This window comes from Rattus norvegicus, chromosome 18 (genome assembly GCF_021556685.1).
Source record: "Rattus norvegicus strain SHRSP/BbbUtx chromosome 18, alternate assembly SHRSP_T2T, whole genome shotgun sequence".
NCBI classification, from domain to species: domain Eukaryota; kingdom Metazoa; phylum Chordata; class Mammalia; order Rodentia; family Muridae; genus Rattus; species Rattus norvegicus.
Window position 1 is genome coordinate 602,374 of NC_141551.1, and position 21,857 is coordinate 624,230.

The following is a 21,857-nucleotide window of genomic DNA, read 5'->3' on the forward strand; positions in this document are numbered from 1 at the left end:
CCATTACCAACTCAACTGGCATTCCCCTATACTGAGAAAGGGAGTCTTCTCAGGAAGATGTGCTTCTCCTCCTATTTATGCCAGACAATGATATCATCTGCTACATATGTGTCTGGAGCCAGGGGTCTCTGCATGTGCACTCTTTGGTTGGTGGTTTAGTCCCCATGAGCTCTGGGGTGTCTGGTTAGTTGATCTTGTTTTTCTTCCTATGGTTTTAGAAACCCCTTCAGCTCCTTCAGTCCTTTCTCTATCTCCTCCAGTGGGGTCTGTGTGCTCAGTCTGATGTTTCGCTGCAAGCATCCTTATCTTGAGCTTCATTTAGCCTGTGAATTGTATTTTATGCATTCTGAGATTTGGGGCTAATATCCAGTTATCAGTGATTCCATACCGTGTGTGTTGTATTGTGACTGGGGTACCTCACTCAGGATGATACGTTCTTGGTCCATCCATTTGCCTAAGAATTTCTAGTATAGTTCCAACTACTAGATTGTACTAATTTAAAGGTACACAATAAAACTGGAAATCTCCTCTTGGACTAGTTCTACATCTTGCATTCCTGAAACATCTGAATCTTCAAATACATGGTATATAGGTGTAAAGTATTAAAAATAATATGAGAATGATAGAGGAAAAAGAAATAAAGAAATATATAGAAAATTTCACAGAACCTTGAGGCACAATTTGTGTTTCTATTAGCCTTTCCTCTAGTGTCTGTTGTTAATCCATTAGGGTGAGTTTTCCAGCAGAGAAAAACATGTCTCCTTGTGTTGTCTAGTATATTTTTTTGTAGAAATTAAATGCCCTTGGTTGGTAAAGCCATCTTTAATATAACTGTATTTTCAGCCTCTTATTAGCCAAAAGTGCCACCAGAGAAGATATTGTAGGAGCATGAAGTTCAGCTGCCTTCTGTGACAGCTGAAGGTATTAAACAAGATGCAGAGGTATTGAGGTATGAATATATGAGTACTTAATTATTAATCCAAAACAAGAGATGTCACTGCTAAAAGGAAATTGGTGCGAAAATACAAGCATGTGTCTTCCTTTAAAACAACAACATTATGGCCTCTTAGAAGAGGACATAAACTCCAAAAGTACTATCTCTTTTCAGACTGGTGAGACAGGCACTGACTGACTTGCTTTTCTCAGCCTCAGGAAACTCTAATGCATACCCAGCATGAAAAATACCTTCAGCTGTGGACACCTCACAGATTCTGGCAATTATTGAAAAGAGATGCCTCCACTTGATTTTGAATAACCATCTGAGATAAATATTAAGGAAAGAAAAGGTGACCATCAACTTCAGCTGACGGCTCTGCTCAGCCTGCATTTAAAATCTGATCTGTCTGAATTAGGTTTATAGCAGGTCACTGCAGCCGCATTTCCAGGTCAGTAGAGAATACACCATTTTCTAGAAAAACAGCACCTAAATTCAGAACAAGATAATCTTTTGTTTTATTTCTGCCTATAGAAATCATTTTTCCCCATCTCTTCTCTGAGACGAGTCACAGTGTGTGGTTAGTTTTGATTCCTGCTTTCTGCTCTTCAGTTTTGCAAGGAACAGGAGGACCTGCTCTCTCTAAGTACAGAGTGACTTTGTGGAATGTGAAATGTGAAGTTCTGTGAGATATTCCCTTCTGAAGGAGAAAGGAAAGATGGCTTCTTGTCAGGTAAATGTATGCAGGATTATGGGAAAGGTTGAGTATTCTTACAGAATCTTCATTGCCAAAACTTCCAAACTTTCCTATGCTGACTCACATTTACAGCACTATTTTTTCATATGACTCTCAGAATTAAGTTTTCAAAACTTATGTCAATGGTGTGCTAAAGACAGGTTTTTATTTATTGCAGGCTACTTATTTTTCAAGATATATATATGGAAATGTATTCTGAAAATCTTGTAAAGCTTCTGATAACAAAGCTGAATGTACATGATGGCAAAGGTGAATGTATAATTCTACAGAGTCGCTTGTGTCATTATTTACCTGAGATAAAGGCTCATGTTTCATGAATGTGGCATCTCAGTCCCAAGGCAGTAATTCTCTGCTTTACTACTGCTGCAACCTTTTATTAGGGTTCCTCAAGTCATGGTGATCCCAACTATAATTTTATTTTTATTGCTACTTCATAATTGCAATTTTTCTAGTTTATGAGGCAGAAAGTAAATACCTCTGTTTTCTGGTACCATAGGCAACTACCATTAGATATACTAGAGGGTCATGCAGTTTCATTTCCAAAGGGGTCACCACCCATAGGTTGAGAACTGATAGCATATTGAATCTTTGCAAAGATTCTTTGCACAGCATTCTTTCATTCAGAGCATAATTTATCAAAAATGTATACTAGTTATTTATACCAGACCAAGTTCTATAATTAATGAATATTTCCTTGGGTGAAATATAGAACTTGGATAATGGATAAAAAGGGATACTGTTAATTTTAATTTCAGGATATATTGACTTTCATGGATGTGGCTATAGAGTTCTCTAGGGAGGAGTGGGAATGTCTGGATTCTGCTCAGCGGACTTTGTACAGAGATGTCATGTTGGAAAATTATAACAACCTGGTTTCTGCAGGTGAGAAATATTTTTTCGTAATTTCTACTTAAGGGATTTGTAAAACTCTACTTAGTGTTTTGGTCTGACTTACATTAATCATTAGGTGTCTTAAATTGTTACAGATTGATTAGTATCTTCTTTATAGTTAACATGTTAAGTACCTTTATCTTGGTATTACATTTTATATAAGGATTCTTCATTCTTATATGTCCTTGGAATAAGCATTTAGTAACATTTATATTTGAATGCACTGTGACTCACACATTCACTTTTTTTCTTTGATTGGATAGTTCTTTATTTACATTTCAAATGTTATACCCTTCTTGGTATCCCCTATCCCAACTCCCCTCCCACTGATTCTATGTGGGTGTACCTCTACCCAACCAAGCTATTCCTCCTTCCTGCCATGGCATTCCCCTACACTGGGTCATTGAGACTTCACAGGACCAAAGGCCTCTCCTCTCATTGATGCCTGACAAGTCCATCCTCTGCTACATATGTGCTGGAGACATAGATCTATCCCTTTATACTCTTGAGATGGTGGTCCAGTCCCTGGGAATTCTGGGGTATCTGGTTGGTTGATATTGTTGTTTTTCATATGGGATTGCAAACTCCTTCAGCTCCTTCAGTCCTTTATCCACCTATACCATTGGGGACCCCATTCTTAGTGCAATGGTTAGATATGACTAATCATCTCTGTATTTGTAAGGCTTGGGCAGAGCCTCTCAGGTGACAGTTATATCAGGCTCCTGTCAGCATGTAGTTCTTGGCATCAGCAATAGTGACTGGTTTTGGTGACTGTATATGGGATACATCCCCAGGTGGGGCAGTCTCTAGATGGCCTTTCCTTCAGTCTCTAATCCACATTTTGTTTCCATATTTCTTCCTATGGGTATTTTGTTCCCCATTCTTGACAGGCTTGAAGCATCCACACTTAGGTCTTCCTTCATCTTGAGCTTCATGTGGTCTGTAATTTGTATTTTGGGTATTCCCAGCCTTTCGGCTAATATCCACGAATCAGTGAGTATATACCATGTGTCTTTTTTTATGATTGGGTTACTTCAATCATGGTCATATTTTCTAGTTCCATTCATTGCTTATGAATTACACGAAGTCATTGTTTTTAACAGTTGAGTAGTACTCCATTGTGTAAATGTACCACATTTTATGTATCCAGTCCTCTGTCAAAGGACATCCGCATTGTTTCCAATTTCTGGGTATTATATATAAGGCCACTATGAACATAGTCGAGTATGTGTTCTTGTTATATGTTGGAGCATAGTTTGCGTATATGGCAAGGTGTCTTATAACTGGGTACTCATTAGTACTATGTATCTTAGTAAAGCTGCAATCTGTTGGTTACAGCTTGTCCTATTGACAGTGTCCTTTGCCTTTCAGAAGCTATGCATTTTTATTTGGTCACATTTGTCAATTCTTGATCTTAGAGCATAGGCCATTGATATTCTGTTCAGAAAACTTTCCCTTGTTCCCCTGTGATTAAGGCTTCTTACCACTTTCTTTTCTGTTAGTTGCAGTGTATCTGGTTTTATGAGAGGTCCTTAAGTCACTTGGATTTGAGCCTTGTACAAGGCAGTAAGAATGGAATGATTTGCATTCTGTTCCATGCTGACCTCCTGTTGAACCAGCACCATTTGTTGAGAACAGTGTATTTTTTCCATTTGCTGGTTTTTGCTCCTGTGATCAAGTGACAATAGGTATGTGGGTTCATTTCTGGGTCTACTGATCTATTCTGTTCCTCAACTAGCCTGTCTCTCTACCAATACCATGTTGGTTTGTTCATTGTTTGTTTGTTTGTTTGATCACAATTGCCCTGGAATATAGCTGGAGGTCAGGTATGGTGGTTTTTCTTAGAAGTTTGTTGTTGTTGTTGTTGTTGTTGTTGTTATAATATTTTTTGCTATACTGGCTTTTTGGTTATTCCAAATGAATTTGCAAATTGCTCTTTATAAGTGTATGAAGAATTGAGTTGGGATTTTGATGCGATTGCATTTAATCTTTATATTGCTTTTGACAAAATGGCCATTTTAATATATCCATCTTGGGAATCCATGAGCAAAGGAGATCTTTTTATCTTCTGAGATCTTCTTCCATTTCTTTCCTCAGAGAAGTGAAGTTCTTGTCATACAGATCATTCACTTGCTTGGTTAAAGTCACACCAAGTTATTTCATATTATTTGTAACTATTGTAAAGGGTGTTGTTTCACTAATTTCATTCTCAGCCTTTTTATCTTTTGAGTAAAGAGAGCCTATTGTTTTCTTTCCATTATTTTGTTAATCCAACCCCTTTGATGTCTTTGTTCATCAGGGTTAAATGTTCTCTGGTGGAACCCTTGGGTCACTTAAGTTTACTATCATATCATCTGCAAATAGTGATATTTTGATTTCTTCCTTTCCAATTTGTATCCCTTTGACCTATTTTTGTTCTTTAGGGCTTCAAGTACTATCCTGAATAGATCGGGAGAGAGTGGGCAGTCTTTTCTATTCCCTGAATTTAGTGGGATTGCTTCAAATTTCTGTACTTTTATTTTGATGTTCGCTAAGGGTTTGTTGTATATTGCTTTTACTATGTTTAGTTGTGGGCGTTGAATTCCTGATCTTCCAAGACTTTTATCATGAAGGGATGTTGAGACCTTTAAATGCTTTCTCAGCATCTATAGATGATTATATTTTTTTTTGAGATTGTTTCTACAGTAGATTAGGTTCATGGATATTTGTGTATTGAACCATCCTTGTATCCCTAATGAGTCGTACTTGATATTTTTAATAAGGGTTATCTGCCTCTGTCCTCTACCTTCTTGATTTCTTTGTATATATTAGATATTAGCCCTCTATCTTATGTAGGATTGGTAAAGAACTTTTTTCTTTTTTTTTTTTTTTGTTTTTCCATCTTTATTAAATTGGATATTTCTTTTTTACATTTCTTTTTTTTATTGACTTGAGTATTTCTTATTTACATTTCGATTGTTATTCCCTTTCCCGGTTTAAGGGCCAACATCCCCCTAACCCTTCCCACTCCCCTTCTTTATGGGAGTTCCCCTCCCCATCCTCCCCCCATTGCTGCCCTCCCCAAACCAATCACTTTCACTGCGGGTTCAGTCTTAGCAGGACCCAGGGCTTCCCCTTACACTGGTGATCTTACTAGCATATTCAATGCTACCTATGAGGTCAGAGTCCAGGGTCAGTCCATGAATAGTCTTTAGGTAGTGGCTTAGTCCCTGGAAGCTCTGGTTGCTTGGCATTGTTGTTCATATGGGGTCTCGAGCCCCTTCAAGCTCTTCCAGTTCTTTCTCTGATTCCTTCAGTGGGGGTCCCGTTCTCAGTTCAGTTGTTTGCTGCTGGCATTCGCCTCTGTATTTGCTGTACTCTGGCTGTGTCTCTCAGGAGAGATCTACATCCAGTTCCTGTTAGCCTGCACTTCTTTGCTTCATCCATCTTATCTAGTTTGGTGGCTGTATATGTATTGGCCACATGTGGGGCACACTCTGGATGGGTGTTACTTCTGTCTCTGTTTTAATCTTTGCTCTCTATTCCCTGCCAAGGGTATTCTTGTTCCGCTTTTAAAGAAGGAGTGAAGCATTCACATTTTGATCATTTGTCTTGAGTTTCATGTGTTCTAGGCATATAGGGTAATTCAAGGATTTGGGCTAATAGACACTTATCAATGAGTACATACCATTGTGTTTTTCTGTGATTGGGTTACCTCACTCAGGATGATATTTTCCATTTCCAACCATTTGCCTACGAATTTCATAAAGTCATTGTTATTGATAGCTGAGTAATATTCCATTGTGTAGATGCACCATATTTTCTGTATCCATTCCTCTGTTGAAGGGCATCTGGGTTCTTTCCAGCTTCTGGCTATTATAAATAAGGCTGCTATGAACATAGTGGAGCACGTGTCTTTTTTATATGTTGGGGCATCTTTTGGGTATATGCCCAAGAGAGGTATAGCTGGATCCTCAGGCAGTTCAATGTCCAATTTTCTGAGGAACCTCCAGACTGATTTCCAGAATGGTTGTACCAGTCTGCAATCCCACCAAGAATGGAGGAGTGTTCCTCTTTCTCCACATCCTGACCAGCATTTGCTGTCACCTGAGTTTTTGATCTTGGCCATTCTCACTGGTGTGAGGTGAAATCTCAGGGGGTTTTTTTGATTTGCATTTCCCTTATGACTAAAGATGTTGAACATTTCTTTAGGTGTTTCTCAGCCATTTGGCATTCCTCAGGTGTGAATTCTTTTTTTTAGCTCTGAAACCCATTTTTTAATAGGGTTATTTGTCTCCCTGCATTCTAACTTCTTGAGTTCTTTGTATATTTTGGATATAAGGCCTCTATCTGTTGTAGGATTGGTAAAGATCTTTTCCCAATCTCTTGGTTGTCGTTTTGTCCTAAGCACAGTGTCCTTTGCCTTACAGAAGCTTTGCCGTTTTATGAGATCCCATTTGTCGATTCTTGATTTTAGAGCATAAGCCATTGGTGTTTTGTTCAGGAAATTTTTTGCAGTGCCCATGTGTTTGAGGTGCTGCCCTAGTTTTTCTTCTATTAGTTTGAGTGTATCTGGTTTGATGTGGAGGTCCTTGATCCACTTGGACTTAAGCTTTGTACAGGGTGATAAGCATGGATCGATCTGCATTCTTCTACATGTCGACCTCCAGTTGAACCAGCACCATTTGCTGAATATGCTATCTTTTTTCCATTGGATGGTTTAGATTCCTTTGTCAAAAATCAAGTACTTATAGGTGTGTGGGTTCATTTCTGGGTTTTCAATTCTCTTCCATTTGTCTATGTGGGTAAAGACCTTTTTTTCAATCTGTTGATTACTGATTTGTCCTAAAGGGAGTGTCCTTTGCCTTACACAAGCTTTGCAGTTTTATGAGGTCCCATTTGTTGATTTTTGATCTTAGAGCATAAGCCATTGGTGCTCTGTTCAGGAAATCTTCCCCAGTGCCCATGCAATCCAGGCTTTTCTTCATTTTTTTCTACTAGTTTTAGCGTATCTGGTTTCAAGTTGAAGTCCTTGATTGACTTACACTTAAGTATTATGCACGGCCATTAAGAATGCATCGATTTGTATTCCTCTGCATGCTGACCTCCATTTGAACTAGGACCATTTGTTGAAAATGCTATCCTTTTCCACTGGATAATTTTAGCTCCTTTGACGAAGATCAAGTGACCATAGGAGTGTGGGTTAAAAATCTTGGTCTTCAATTCTGTCCCAATGATCTATCTGCCTGTCTCTGTATGAATACCATACAGTTTTTATCACCATTTCTCTGTAATATTGCTTGAGGTAAGGGATGGTGATTCCCCCAGAAGTTCTTTTATTGTTGAGGATAGTTTTTGCTCTCCTGGGTTTTTTGTTATTTTAGATGAATTTACAAATTGCTCTTTCTAACTCTCTGAAGAATTGAATTGGGATTTTGATGGCGATTGCATTGAATCTGTAGGTTGCTTTTGGCAAAATGGCCATTTTTACTACATCTATCTGGCCAATCCACGAGTATGGGAAGTCTTTCTATCTGTTGGTATCTTCAATTTCTTTCTTCAGAGATTTCAAGTACTTGTCATACAGATCTTTAACTTGCTTGGTTAGAGTCACACTGAGGTATTTTATGTTATTTGTAACTTTTGTGAAGGGAATCATTCCCCAAATTGTTTTTTCAGGCTGTTTATCTTTTCAGGAAAGGAAGGCTACTGATTTGTTTTTAGGTAATTTTATACCCAGTCATTTTGCTGAAGTCATTTTATTAGGCTTAGTAGTTCTCTGGTGGAACTTTTGGGGTCACTTAAGTACACTATCATGTCATCTGCAAACCGTGCCATTTTAATTTTTTTCCCTTCCAACTTGTATCCCTTTAACCTCATTTTGCTGTCTGATTGCTCTGTCTAGGACTTCAAGTACTATTCAATAGGTAGGGAGAGAGTGGGCAGCCCTGTCTAGTCCCTGATTTCAGTGTGATTGCTTCAAGTTTCTCACTACTTAGTTTGATGTTAGCTACTTGTTTCCATATATTGCTTTTAATACGTTTAGATATGAACCTTGAATTCTTGATCTTTCCAGGGATTTTATCATGAAGGGGTGTTAAATTTTTGTCAAATGCATTCTCGGCATCTAATGAAATGATCACGCGGTTCTTATATTTGAGTTTGTTTATAAAGTGGATTACACTGAAGGATTTTTGTATATTAAACATTCCTGCATCGCTGGGATGAATCCTACTTGATCAGAATGGATGATCATATTGATGTGTTCTTGGAATCTGTTTACAAAAATTTTAATGAGTATTTTTGCATCAATATTAATAAATGAAATTAGTCTGAATTTCTCTTTCTTTGTTGGAGCTTTGGTTTTGGAGTAACAGTAATTCTAGCTTCATGGAAGGAATTTGGTAGTGTTCTGTCTGTTTTTATTTTGTGGAATAGTTTGGACAGTATTCATATGTGGTCTTCTATGAAGGTCTGATAGAATTCTGCACTGAACCCGTCTGGACTTGGGCTCTTTTTGGTTGAGAGTCCTTTAATGACTGCTTCTATTTCTGTAGGAGTTATGGGGTTGTTTAAATGGTTTATCTGTTCCTGATTTAACTTTGGTACCTGGTATCTGTCTAGGAAATTGTCCATTTCCTCCATATTTTCAAGTTTTGTTGAATATAGGCTTTTGTAATAGGATCTGATGATTTTTTAAAAATTTCTTCAGATTCTGTTGTTATTTCTGATTTTGTTAATTTGGATACATTCTCTGTAACCTCTGGATAATCTGGCTAAGGGTTTATCTATCTTGGTTATTTTCTCAAAGAACCAGCTCTTGCCTTTGTTGATTCTTTGTATAGTCCTTTTTGTTTCTACTTGGTTGATTTCATCCCTCAGTTTGATTTTTTTCCTGCCTTCTACTCCTCTTGGGTTTATTTATTTCTTTTTGTTCTAGATCTTGTAGGTGTGCTGCCAAGCTGCTGATATATATTCTCTCCTGTTTCTTTTTGTAGGCACTCAGAGCTATGAATTTTCCTCTTAGTACTGCTTTCATTGTGTCCTATAAGTTTGGGAATGTTGTATCTTCATTTTCATTAAGTTCTAAGAAGTTTTTAATTTCTTCATTTGTTTCTTCCTTGACCAAGTTGTCATTCAGTAGAGCATTGTTAAACTTCCATGTATATGTGGGCTTTCTGTCATTATTTTTGTTATTAAAGACTAGTCTTAGTTCGTGGTGATCTGATAGGATGCACAGGATTATTTCTTTTTTTTTTTTTCTTTTTCTTTTTTTCGGAGCTGGGGACCGAACCCAGGGCCTTGCGCTCGCTAGGCAAGCGCTCTCCCACTGAGCTAAATCCCCAACCCCCACACAGGATTATTTCTATGTTCATGTATCTGTTGAGGCCTGTTTTTGACCAATTATATCGTCAATTTTGGAGAAGGTTCCATGAGGTACTGAGAAGAAGGTATATCCTTTTGATATAGGATGGAATGTTCTATAAATATCTGTTAAAACCATTTGTTTCATAACTATTGTTAGTTTCTCTATGTCTCTGGGTTTTTTTTTCTGTTTTTATGATTTGTCCTTTGATGAGAATGGGGTGTTGAAATCTCCTACTATTATCGTCTGAGTGGCAATGTGTTTTTTGAGCTTTAGTAAGGTTTCTTTTATAAATGTAGGTACTCTTGCAATCAGAGCATAGATATTTAGGAATGAGAGTTCATCTTGGTGGATTTTTCCTTTATGGATATGAAGTGTCCTTCCTTATCTTTTTTAATGACTTTTGGTTGAACGTCAATTTCATTTGATATTAGAATGGCAACTCCAGCTTATTTCTTTGGGCCTTTTGCTTGGAAAATTATTTTCCAGCCATTTACTCTGAGAATAGTGTCTGTCTTTGTCTCTGAGGTGTATTTCTTGCATGCAGAAAAATGCTGGGTCTCCATGTCCTCATCAGCATTTGTTTTCACTTGTGTTTTTGATCTTAGCCATTCTGACTGGTGTGAGATGGAATCTCAGGGTTGTTTTGATTTGCATTTCCCTGATGACTAAGGATGTTGACCATTTCTTAGTTACTTCTCAGCCATTCTATATTCCTCAGGTAAGAATTCATTGTTTAGCTCTGTACTCCAGTTTTCTATAGAATTATTTGTCTCTCTAGAGTCTAAGTTCTTGCATCTCTAAGAGATGGAGGATTGGGAAAGATCTTTTCCCAGTCTGTTCCTTGCCATTTTCATCTAATGATAGTGTTTTTTGCCTTATGAAAGCTTTGCAGTTTTCTTAGGTTCCATTTGTCAATTCTTTTTTTTTTCAGCTGTGTTTTTTCTTCATTTTTTCTTGGATATTTTTTATTTACATTTCAAATGTCATTCCTTTTCCTGGTTTCCAGGATGTAAGCCCCCTACCCCATCCCTCTCCCCATCTTCTATAAGAGTGTTCCCCTTCCAATCCACCACCTCTTATTGACCCCTTGACATTTCCATAAATTGGGGATATAACCTTGATAAGACCAATGGATTATTCTTCCATTGTTGCCTGACAAGGCCTTTCTCTGCTACATATTTAGTTGGAGCCATTGGTCATTCCATGTATATAGTCCTTAGGTAGTAATTTACTCCCTGGTTGGCATTCCTGTTCTTGTGGTGTGGCAGTCCCCTTTAGCTCTTTCAATCCCTTCTCTAATTCCTCCTACATGTGTCCTGTTCACAGTTCAGTGGTTTGCTGCTACCCTTCATGTCAATATTTGACATGACCTAGCTGTGTCTCTCAGGAGACATTCATATTTGGTTTCTGTCAGCATGCTTTTCTTAGCTTCATCAATTTTGCCTAGTCTTGGTGACTGTACATATATGGGGCATATGTGGGGCAGACTTTGAATGGCTATTCCTTCACTCGTTGTTCCAAACTTTGCCCCCACTTCCCCTTTATGAATATTTTTGTTCCCCCTTTTAAGAAGGAGTGAAGCATCTGCACTTTGGACATCCTTCTTCATGAGCTTAATATGGTCTGGGTATTGTACCTTGGGTGATTAGAGCTTTTGGGCTAATACCCACTTATAAGTGAGTGCATACCTTGTGTGTTTTTCTGGAATTTGGTTACTTCACTCAGGATGATATTTTCTAGTTCATTCCATTTGCCTATGAATTTCATGAAGTCATTGTTTTTGATAGCTGATTAGTACTCCAGTGTGTAGATATATGACATTTTCTGTGTCCATTCCTCTGTTGAAGGGCATCTGTTTTATTTCCAGCTTCTGGCTATTATAAATAAGGCTACTATGAACATAGTGGAGCATGTGTCTTTGTTGTATGTTGGTGCATCTTATGGGTTTATGCCCACAGATGTATAGCTGGGTCCTCAGGTATTGCAATATGAAATTTTCTGAGGAACCTCCAGACTGATTTCCAGAGTGGTTGTACCAGTTTGCAATCCCACCAAAAGTGGAGGAGTGTTCCTCTATCTCCACATTCTCACCAACATCTGTTGTCATCTGAGTTTTTACTCTTAGCCATTTTCACTGGTGTGAGTTGGAATTTCACATTTTTGGTTTGTTTGTTTTTGTTTGTTTGTTTATATTTGTTTGTTTATTTGCATTTCTTTAGGTATTTCTCAGCCAGTGGATATTCCTTAGCTGAGAATTCTTTTGTTAGATCTTTACCCCATTTCTTAATACTGTTATTTGCCTCTCTAGAGTCTATTTTTTTATATTAGTACTCCCTCTGATGTAGGTTTTCTTTTCCCAATTTGTTGGTTGCTCTTTTGTACTAATGACAATGTCCTTTGCCTTTCAGAAGCTTTGCAGTTTTATTAGGTCTCATTCGTCAATTATTGATCTTAGAGCATAAGTCATTTGTGTTTCTTTCATGAAATTTTCCAAAGTGTCCACGTGATCGTGACTCTTCCCTACTTTTTCTTCTATTAGATTAAGTGTATCTGGTTTGATTTGGAGGTACTTGTCTACTTGGACATAAGTTCTGTACAGAGTGATAAGAATGGGTCAAATTGTGTTTTTCTTCATGCTGACCTCCAGCTGAACCAGAACCATTTTTTGAAAACGCTATCCTTTTCCATTGGATTGTTTTACCTCCTTTGTCCAAGATCAAATGACCATAGGTGTGTGGATTCATTTCTGGGTCTTAATTCTATTCCACTGATTTACTTGCCTTTCTTTGTACCAATACCATATAATTTTTTAATACTATTGCTCTATAATACTGCTTGAGGTCAGAGATGGTGATTCCCCCAGAAGTTCTTTTATTGTTGAGTATATTTTTCGCTACCCTGGGTTTTTGTCCTTCCAAAGTAATTTGCAAATAGCTCTTTCTAACTGTATGAGGAAATCAGGTGGAATTTTGATAGGGATTGCATTGAATCTGTAGATTGCTTTTGTCAAATTGCCATTTTTAGGAATTTTTGTGTTTCCTCCTTAAGGGTTTCTATTTTTGTACTTGTGTTATATTTCTTTAAGGGAATTATTTATGTCCTTATTAAAGTCCTCCATCATCACCATAAATTTGGTTTTAAATCCAAATCTTGCTTTACCAGCATGTTTGTATATCCAGTATTTGCTTTTTTGGGAGAACTGGGCTCTGATGATGCCAAGTAGTCTTGGTTTCTAATGCTTATAATCCCGTGCTTGCCTCTCACCAACAGGGTGTCTTTGGCGTTGGCTTGTCTTGCTGACTGTAAAAGTGGCTTGTCCTTCCAGTAGGCCTCTGTGACAGCACTCCTGTTGACCTGCTTTCTTTCAGCTGGATCTCATAGGGTCCTGCCCCTGACTCTTGCTATACCCCTGTGCCTAGGCGATGTCCCCTAGGGTCAGGAATGAGGGCAGAATGTTTTTGTCGACTATGGATTCTCAGGAGTGTCTGTACTTCTGAGGGTCCAGCTCTCTCCTCCACAGGATTTCTACCCCTGTTTTTGAATTAAGGAAATACTTAAAGAAAATGAGGAGCAGGACAACCCTATAGGAAGTGTGTAAGTCTCAACTAACCTGGACCCATGACATCTGTCTGATACTGAGCCACCAACCGGCCAACATTCACCAGTGGATATGAGGCTCCCAACACTTTATAGTAGAGCACTGCAGGGCCTGACTTCAGCCATAGAAGATATATCTAATCCTCAAGAAACTTGAGGCCTCAAGGAATGGGGTGATCTGGTAGAGTGGTTTTTGTGTGGGTTGGGATATCTTCTTGGTGTTGGGAGTGTCTCAACAGGTATTTGATGTGCAACAGTTATAGGGTGGAACTTGATGTGGTATAATTTGTTCTGTAGAAAAAATAAAGAATAAATAAAAAGTCATATAAAGAAAAATACCTTGTTGATGTATTTGCCATTGAATTATTATTGATGAAGTTCACTTATATAAAATATATCATAGATTTCATGAAATATCTCCTAATGTACATTATATCTATTATATTTGTTTCTTTGGACAAAATTTGTGCAGTTTGGTGTTGCATGTTTCTGCCATAATGCGATATATATATATATATATATATATATATATATATATATATATGATTTTCAACCATTTGCAAAGTGTCATATAATGACATATTCTCGTTAATTTCAGGTCTGTGTTGTGATTCTACAAAGAAGCTATTCTCAAAGGCATTTACACAGGATTATTTTCTCAAGAAAATAATACAAAGATTTGCATGTAATGACGTTTCAGATCTACATAGAGAGAAATTCTGGGAATGTAGATATGAGAATGAAGACCATGAAATAGATGAGTATGGAAATGATTTCTTTGCAAAAGTCACCTGTTTCATTCCTCAAGCAGCTCAGGAATCTCCAGATTATCTTCCTGAGAGAATTCAGTCCTCAAATCTTAAGGGTCACTACAGAATTTCTACTCAAGAGACAACTTTCATGTGTAATGAATGTGGAAAAATCTTTACACAGTTCCTAAGACTTAAAGCTCATCACAGAATCCATACCAGAGACAAACCTTACAAATATAACGAATGGGAAGAATCCTTAACAGGTCTCTCAAATCTTCATATTCATCACAGATTTCATACTGGAGACAAACGTTACAAATGTAATAAGTGTGGGAAATCTTTTACATGCTCCTCAAGTCTTAAAATTCACCACAGAATCCATATAGGAGAAAAACCTTACAGATGTAATGAATGTGGGAAATCTTTTACACAGTCTTCAGGTCTTAAAATTCACCACAGAATCCATACGGGAGAAAAACCTTACAAATGTCATGAATGTGGTAAATCTTTTATCATGTACTCAAAACTCAGATCTCACCACAGAACCCATACTGGAGACAAACCTTACAAATGTAATGAATGTGGGAAATCTTTTACAGAGTCTTCAAGTCTTAAAATTCACCACAGAATCCATACAAGAGAAAAACCTTACAAATGTAATGAATGTGGGAAATCTTTTACCCAGTCTTCAAATCTTAAAACTCACCACAGAATCCATGCTGGAGAAAAACCTTACAAATGTAATGAATGTGGGAAATCTTTTACACAGTCATCAGCTCTTAAAGTTCACCATAGAATCCATACTGGAAACAAACCTTACAAATGTAATGGATGTGGAAAATCTTTTACAAACTCCTTAAGTCTTCAAAATCACCACAGAATCCATACAGGAGAAAAACCTTACAAATGTAATGAGTGTGGGAAATCTTTTACATGGTCTTCAGGTCTTAAAATTCACCACAGAATACATACTGGAGACAAACCTTACAAATGTAATGAATGTGGGAAATCTTTTACAGAGTCTTCAAGCCTTAAAATTCACCACAGAATCCATACGGGAGAAAAACCTTACAAATGTATTGAATGTGGCAAATCTTTTATCAAGTACTCAAAACTCAGAACTCACCACAGAACCCATACTGGAGACAAACCATACAAATGTAATGAATGTGGGAAATCTTTTACACAGTCTTCAAATCTTAAAACTCACCACAGAATCCATGCTGGAGAAAAACCTTACAAATGTAATGAATGTGGCAAATCTTTTATCAAATACTCAAAACTCAGATCTCACCACAGAACCCATACTGGAGACAAACCTTACAAATGTAATGAATGTGGGAAATCTTTTACACAGTCTTCAAGTCTTAAAATTCACCACAGAATCCATACAGGAGAAAAACCTTACAAATGTAATGAATGTGGCAAATCTTTTACACAGTCTTCAAATCTTAAAACTCACCACAGAATCCATGCTGGAGAAAAACCTTACAAATGTAATGAATGTGGCAAATCTTTTACAAAGTCTTCAGGTCTTAAAGTTCACCATAGAATCCATACTGGAAACAAACCTTATAAATGTAATGGATGTGGGAAATCCTTTACACAGTCTTCAAATCTTAAAACTCACCACAAAATCCATGGGGGAGACAAACCTTATAAATGTAATGAATGTGGGAAATCTTTTACACAGTCTTCAGCTCTTAAAGTTCACCATATAATCCATACTGGAAACAAATCTTACAAATGTAATGGATGTGGAAAATCTTTTACAAACTCCTTAAGTCTTCAAATTCACCACAGAATCCATACAGGAGAAAAACCTTGCAAGTGTAATGAATGTGGGGAATCTTTTACAGACTACTGAAGTCATAAAAGTCACAAAAGGTTACATACTGGAGAAAAACCATTTAAATGAAATCACTGTAGAATATCATTTACCCAGTCCTCAAATCTTTAAGTTCAGTATAGAATCTAGAGAAGAGATAATCTTCACTAATGAAAAAAGTTGGCAAGTCTTTTCCTGGTTCTCAACTCTTCAAATTCATCAAAGAATCCATCCTGGAAAGCAGCCTTATAAGTATAATGAATGTGAGAAATACTTTTCCTGTTCCTCACCTCTTCAAGGTCCCCACAGAATCCGTTAAGTAGAAAAAACATTACTAATGTAATGGATGTAAATATTTGTTCAAAGGAATCATATCTCCAAATACAGCACACCATGCATACTGGTGAGAAACCTTACAAATGTAAACAGTATGGCTAATCATTTAGAACAAGTTCAAACCTTGAATCAACTTTCTCCATGCATAAGACTAACTTAATAGGTAATTACTTTATGCATATTTATATAGAAATATTTATTTAAAAATATTATTGAAACCTAAAGCATTATAAATAATCCCCATAGGGTAGGCATATACTTGATAGTAGTTGGAAATATTTTATTCAGAAATGACCCTTTCAACATTTTAAGTTGTTTTATTAGCTATAAACTATGAAAAAATTCACCCAGCATTAATCTGACACCATTGATTAGTGATAGTATAGATTTCATTTTCAAACTCATTAAATAACAGTATTTTAAAATTTAAGCATTTAAGCCAAAATAATATTAATAACTATTCTTATACAAACCTGTTGTTTAAAGTTCTATATAGTTTAGTTTGGTAGAATATTTGGATTTGTGATATATATTCTCTGTAGATTTTATTGTGGTGTTTGTCTTTAAGCTTTTATAGAGTAATTTTTAATCTGAAACTAATCCCTTCTTTGTCACAATTATTAATAAATATATTACAAGTTTTTCTTTACTACTACCTTAGTGTGATTAGTATCTATTTTGTGCAAGGATGAAGTCATTCATATACTCCATTTCCTGATTGATGATGCCAAGAGAAACCTGTCCCAAAAGCATAAATTTGATTGCTTTAGACAAATTCCAGACAGTAATTATGAAGCATATATATGGTGATCCAAGGACACCATAAGGCTATCTGAGTTTGTGTGCCTGTGTGTGTATGTGTTTGTGTGTGTATGTGTGAGTGAGCATGCATGTGTAAGTTTTAGGCATAAATTCACTGACATTTCAAAGAACCTGTTCTAGTGAAAAATCCTATGTGGACCCATTTGTGGAGGAGAGGGTTGAAGCTTTAACATAACAACTTCTCCATTGGCCAAAATATTCATATTCATGGAGTGTGCTTTATATTGTATATCATACAACTCTTGCTCATAGAAGTTTTGTCCTAAGAATTACTCCCATAAAGAAACTTTATCTACAAAGATAAAGAAAGTACTTAGTCACACACACACACACACACACACACACACACACACACACACACACACACTCACACTAACCTTGAGTCTCTTCTGGTTTGTTGGTATAAACTGGCTTCCTTGTTAATCTGTTAAATCTGTGTGTAATGATCCTGCTGAGCTTCCTGGGTGCAGGTGTCAACACTGCAGATCAATCACTAGAACACTAGTAGGTCCTATCTTTGAAACAGGTCCCTTTGTTTGTTTTTTTCTGTTTTAATTATTGCCTCGACACAGCATCAGTTCCATTGCTGGAGATATTCTGCCATTGACACGTTTAGGACAACAATTTTTGGTTTAAAGAAGTATTTTCAGTCTTCCAAATGAAATTTATTCATACTTTCTTATTAATGTGGAAAATTATAGTTCATTAAACAAAAATTATTACATCAGCAAGTCTTTACAGATAACATCTTATGGACATAAATTCACAGAAAGAACCTTTTCTAAATAAACCCAATTCTTAGAATTGTTTTCTTTAATATATTCATAAACTAAGCTATGACATTGGTACAAGTCTTAAAATTCAGAAATGATTACTTTCCTGGAAGCCCAGAAAATATTGTTTCTTCAGTTCTTTTTTTTCTCCGTCTTTATTAACTTGGGTATTTCTTATTTACATTTCGATTGTTATTCCCTTTCCCGGGTTTCCAGGCCAACATCCCCCTAACCCCTCCTCCTCCCCTTTTATATGGGTGTTCCCCTCCACATCCTTCCCACATTACCGCCATCCCCCCAACAATCAGGTTCACTGGGGGTTCAGTCTTGGCAGGACCAAGGGCTTCCCCTTCCACTGGTGCTCTTACTAGGCTATTCATTGCTACCTATGAGGTTGGAGCCCAGGGTCAGTCCATGTATAGTCTTTTGGTAGTGGTTTAGTCCCTGGAAGCTCTGGTTGGTTGGCATTGTTGTTCATATGAGGTTCCAAGTTCCTTCAAGCTCTTTCAGTCCTTTCTCTGATTCCTTCAACGGGGGTCCCATTCTCAGTTCAGTGGGTTACTGCTGGCATTCGCCTATGTATTTGCTGTATTCTGGCTGTGTCTCTCAGGAGAGATCTACATCCAGTTCCTGTCAGCCTGCACTTCTTTCCTTCATCCATCTTATCTAGTTTGGTGGCTGTATATGTATGGGCCACATGTGGGGCAGGCTCTGAATGGGTGTTCCTTCTGCCTCTGTTCTGCACTTTGCCTCCCAAGGGTATTCTTGTTCCCCTTTTAAAGAGGGATGGAAGCATTTGAACTTTGGTCATCCTTCTTGAGTTTCATGTGTTCTGTGCATCTAGGGTAATTTGAGCCTTTGGGCTAATATCCACTTACCAGTGAGTGCATATCATGTATGTTTTTCGGTGATTGTGTTATTTCACTCAGGATGATATTTTCCAGTTCCAACCATTTGCCTATGAACTTCATAAAGTCATTGTTTTTGAAAGCTGAGTAGTACTCCATTGTGTAGATGTACCACAATTTCTGTATCCATTCCTCGGTCGAAGGGCATCTGGGTTCTTTCCATCTTCTGGTTATTATAAATAAGGCTGCTATGAACATAGTGGTGCATGTGTATTTGTTGTATGTTGGAGCATCTTTTGGGTATATGCCCAAGAGAGGTAGAGATGGATCCTCAGGCAGTTCAATGTTGGCCCAGAAACAGGGAAGGGGAATAACAATTGAAATGTAAATAAGAAATACTCAAGTTAATAAAGAAAAAAAAAGAGTACAGAGCTAAACAATGAATTCTTACCTGAGGATCATAGAATGGCTGAGTAGTAACTAAAGAAATGGTCAACATACTTAGTCTTCCGGGAAATGCAAATCAAAACAACCTGGGAGTGTGCACCTCACACCAGTCAGAATGACTAAGATAAAAACTCAGGTGACAGTAGATAAAGGCGAGGATGTGGAGAAAGAGGCACACTCCTCCATTGTTGGTGGGAAGGCAAGTTGGAAAAACCACGGTGGGAATCTATCTGGTGGTTCCTCAGAAAATTGGCCATAGTGTTTCCTGAGGACTCAGCTATACTACTCCTGGGCATACACCCATAATTAGCTCCAAAAACATAACAAGGACACATGCTCCACTATGTTCATAGCAGCCTTATTTCTAATAGCCAAAAGATGGAAAGACCCCAGATGCCTTCAACAGAGGAAAGGATATAGAAAATATGGTGCACTTATACAATGGAGTACTACTCAGCTACTAAAAACAAAGACTTCATAAAAATCTTAGGGTAATGGATGGAACTAGAAAATATTATCCTCAGTGAGATAACCACATGGTATACACTTACTGATACCATGAGTGGATCAACTGATACTGTTGATATTAGCCCTAAAGCTCAATCAGGCTACAACTTTAGTGAGAGCCTCCGTAACACTTTTTTCTGGACTCGACCGATAATTAAGCTGCACACCCACAGCATATGTACCAGGGGATATGTTTCAGTCCTTGTATGTTTCTTGGTTGGTGGTTCAGTCTCTGATAGGTCCCTGGATTCCAGGTCAGTAGAATCTCTTGGTCATACCTCTGGGTTCCATTCCATTCATGGTCTCCCATCCTTCCCTCACACTTCCATAAGGGTCACTACTCACCATCACAAGTTTGGCTGTGTGTATCTGTACCTATTTCAGTCAGAGCCTCTTAGAGGACAGTTATGCTAGGTTCCTGTCTGCAAGCATAACAGAGTATCACTACTAATGTCAGGGATTGGTTGCTTGAATATGCGATGGCTTTCTAATTTCAGACAAGCATGATAGTCAATAAAACACACTGTATAAATAATGATGTGATACGACTGCTGACAATGGATGTGTGGTAGAAGCATAAAAGTAAAAAAATGTAGAACAAAATATACTGAGAAAATTATTATGCCTCAAATAAAAAACACTCTTTTCATAACAGAAAAAGAAAGATGAACAGCAGCAGGAGGCTGAGTATATAAACAAGAAGAGCATGAACAAATAAAAACGCACGACAAGTTTTCAAGATCCTTTGTAGTTAGAGTAATAGAATATTCAGGGGTGCTTCTACATACATGTGTGAGACTTGTCCTATCACATCACAGATATCCACTTGTCTCTGACTCCTAAGAGCCAGAGTTAAAAGAATGTGTTAAAACATGCAGAATCGAGCTAACCCACTCACAGAAAGACATACATGGTATGCACTCATTGATAAGTGGCTATTAGCCCAAATGCTTGAATTACCCTAGATCCCTAGAACAAAGGAAACTCAAGACGGATGATCAAAATGTGAATGCTTCACTCCTTCTTTAAATGAGGAAAAAGAATACCCTTGGCAGGGAAGGGAGAGGCAAAGATTAAAACAGAGACTGAAGGAACACCCATTCAGAGCCTGCCCCACAGGTGGCCCATACATATACAGCCACCCAATTAGACAAGATGGATGAAGCAAAGAAGTGCAGACTGACAGGAGCCGGATGTAGATCACTCCTGAGAGACACAGCCAGAATACAGCAAATACAGAGGCGAATGCCAGCAGCAAACCACTGAACTGAGAATAGGTCCCCCGTTGAAGGAATCAGAGAAAGAACTGGAAGAGCTTGAAGGTGCTCGAGACCCCAAAAGTACAACAATGTCAAGCAACCAGAGCTTCCAGGGACTAAGCCACTACCTAAAGACTATACATGGACTGACCCTGGACTCTGTCCCCATAGGTAGCAATGAATATCCTAGTAAGAGCACCAGTGGAAGGGGAAGCCCTGGGTCCTGCTAAGACTGAACCCCCAGTGAACTAGACTATGCGGGGAGGGTGGCAATGGGGGGAGGTTTGGGAGGGGAACACCCACAAGGAAGGGGAGGGGGGAGGGTGATGTCTGTCCGGAAACCGGGAAAGGGAATAACACTTGAAATGTATATAAGAAATACTCAAGATAATAAAAAAAAAAGAAAATAAAATAAAAAAACATGCAGAATAGGAGCTGAGTATTTATTGGAGGCAAGAGCATACAAAGATAGTGTTCAATTATTAAACCAATGTGTTTCTATTTTAGAATGTTTACAATACAATACAATACATTTTAAGACATAACAACTTCCATCTTCCTAGAACTGAAAGCTTCTTAGGCAGTTTATTTTCATCTGGCGATATTGTGATATGCCTCTAGATATTCTTAGGTACAGCATTTTTCTTTATATTTTTAAAATCAGATATTTTACGAATTTAGATTTCAAATATTATCCCCCTTCTCTCATCCCTCCTCCACCCTCTCCCTGCTTCTATGAAGAAGATCCCACTTCAACC

The 21,857-nt window shown here is 37.6% G+C and overlaps 1 protein-coding gene across 1 annotated transcript; it reads left to right on the plus strand.

Moving 5' to 3' along the window:
- Positions 1 to 1,652: 1,652 nt before the first annotated feature.
- On the plus strand, positions 1,653 to 17,091 carry LOC134483081 (zinc finger protein 665-like). The gene is made up of 4 exons (XM_087593651.1): positions 1,653 to 1,667; positions 2,447 to 2,573; positions 14,339 to 14,427; positions 14,848 to 17,091. Exons 1-4 carry the CDS (start codon positions 1,653 to 1,655, stop codon positions 16,144 to 16,146), a joined length of 1,530 nt encoding a protein of 509 aa, XP_087449777.1. The 3' UTR covers positions 16,147 to 17,091.
- Positions 17,092 to 21,857: the final 4,766 nt, after the last annotated feature.

Coding starts and splice junctions, on each gene's coding strand:
- LOC134483081 (XM_087593651.1), top strand. Junction 2,574..14,338: donor TAACAACCTGGTTTCTGCAG/GTGAGAAATATT, acceptor TTCCTCAAGCAG/CTCAGGAATCTCCAGATTAT. Junction 14,428..14,847: donor CTACTCAAGAGACAACTTTC/ATGTGTAATGAA, acceptor GACAAACCTTAC/AAATGTAATGAATGTGGGAA.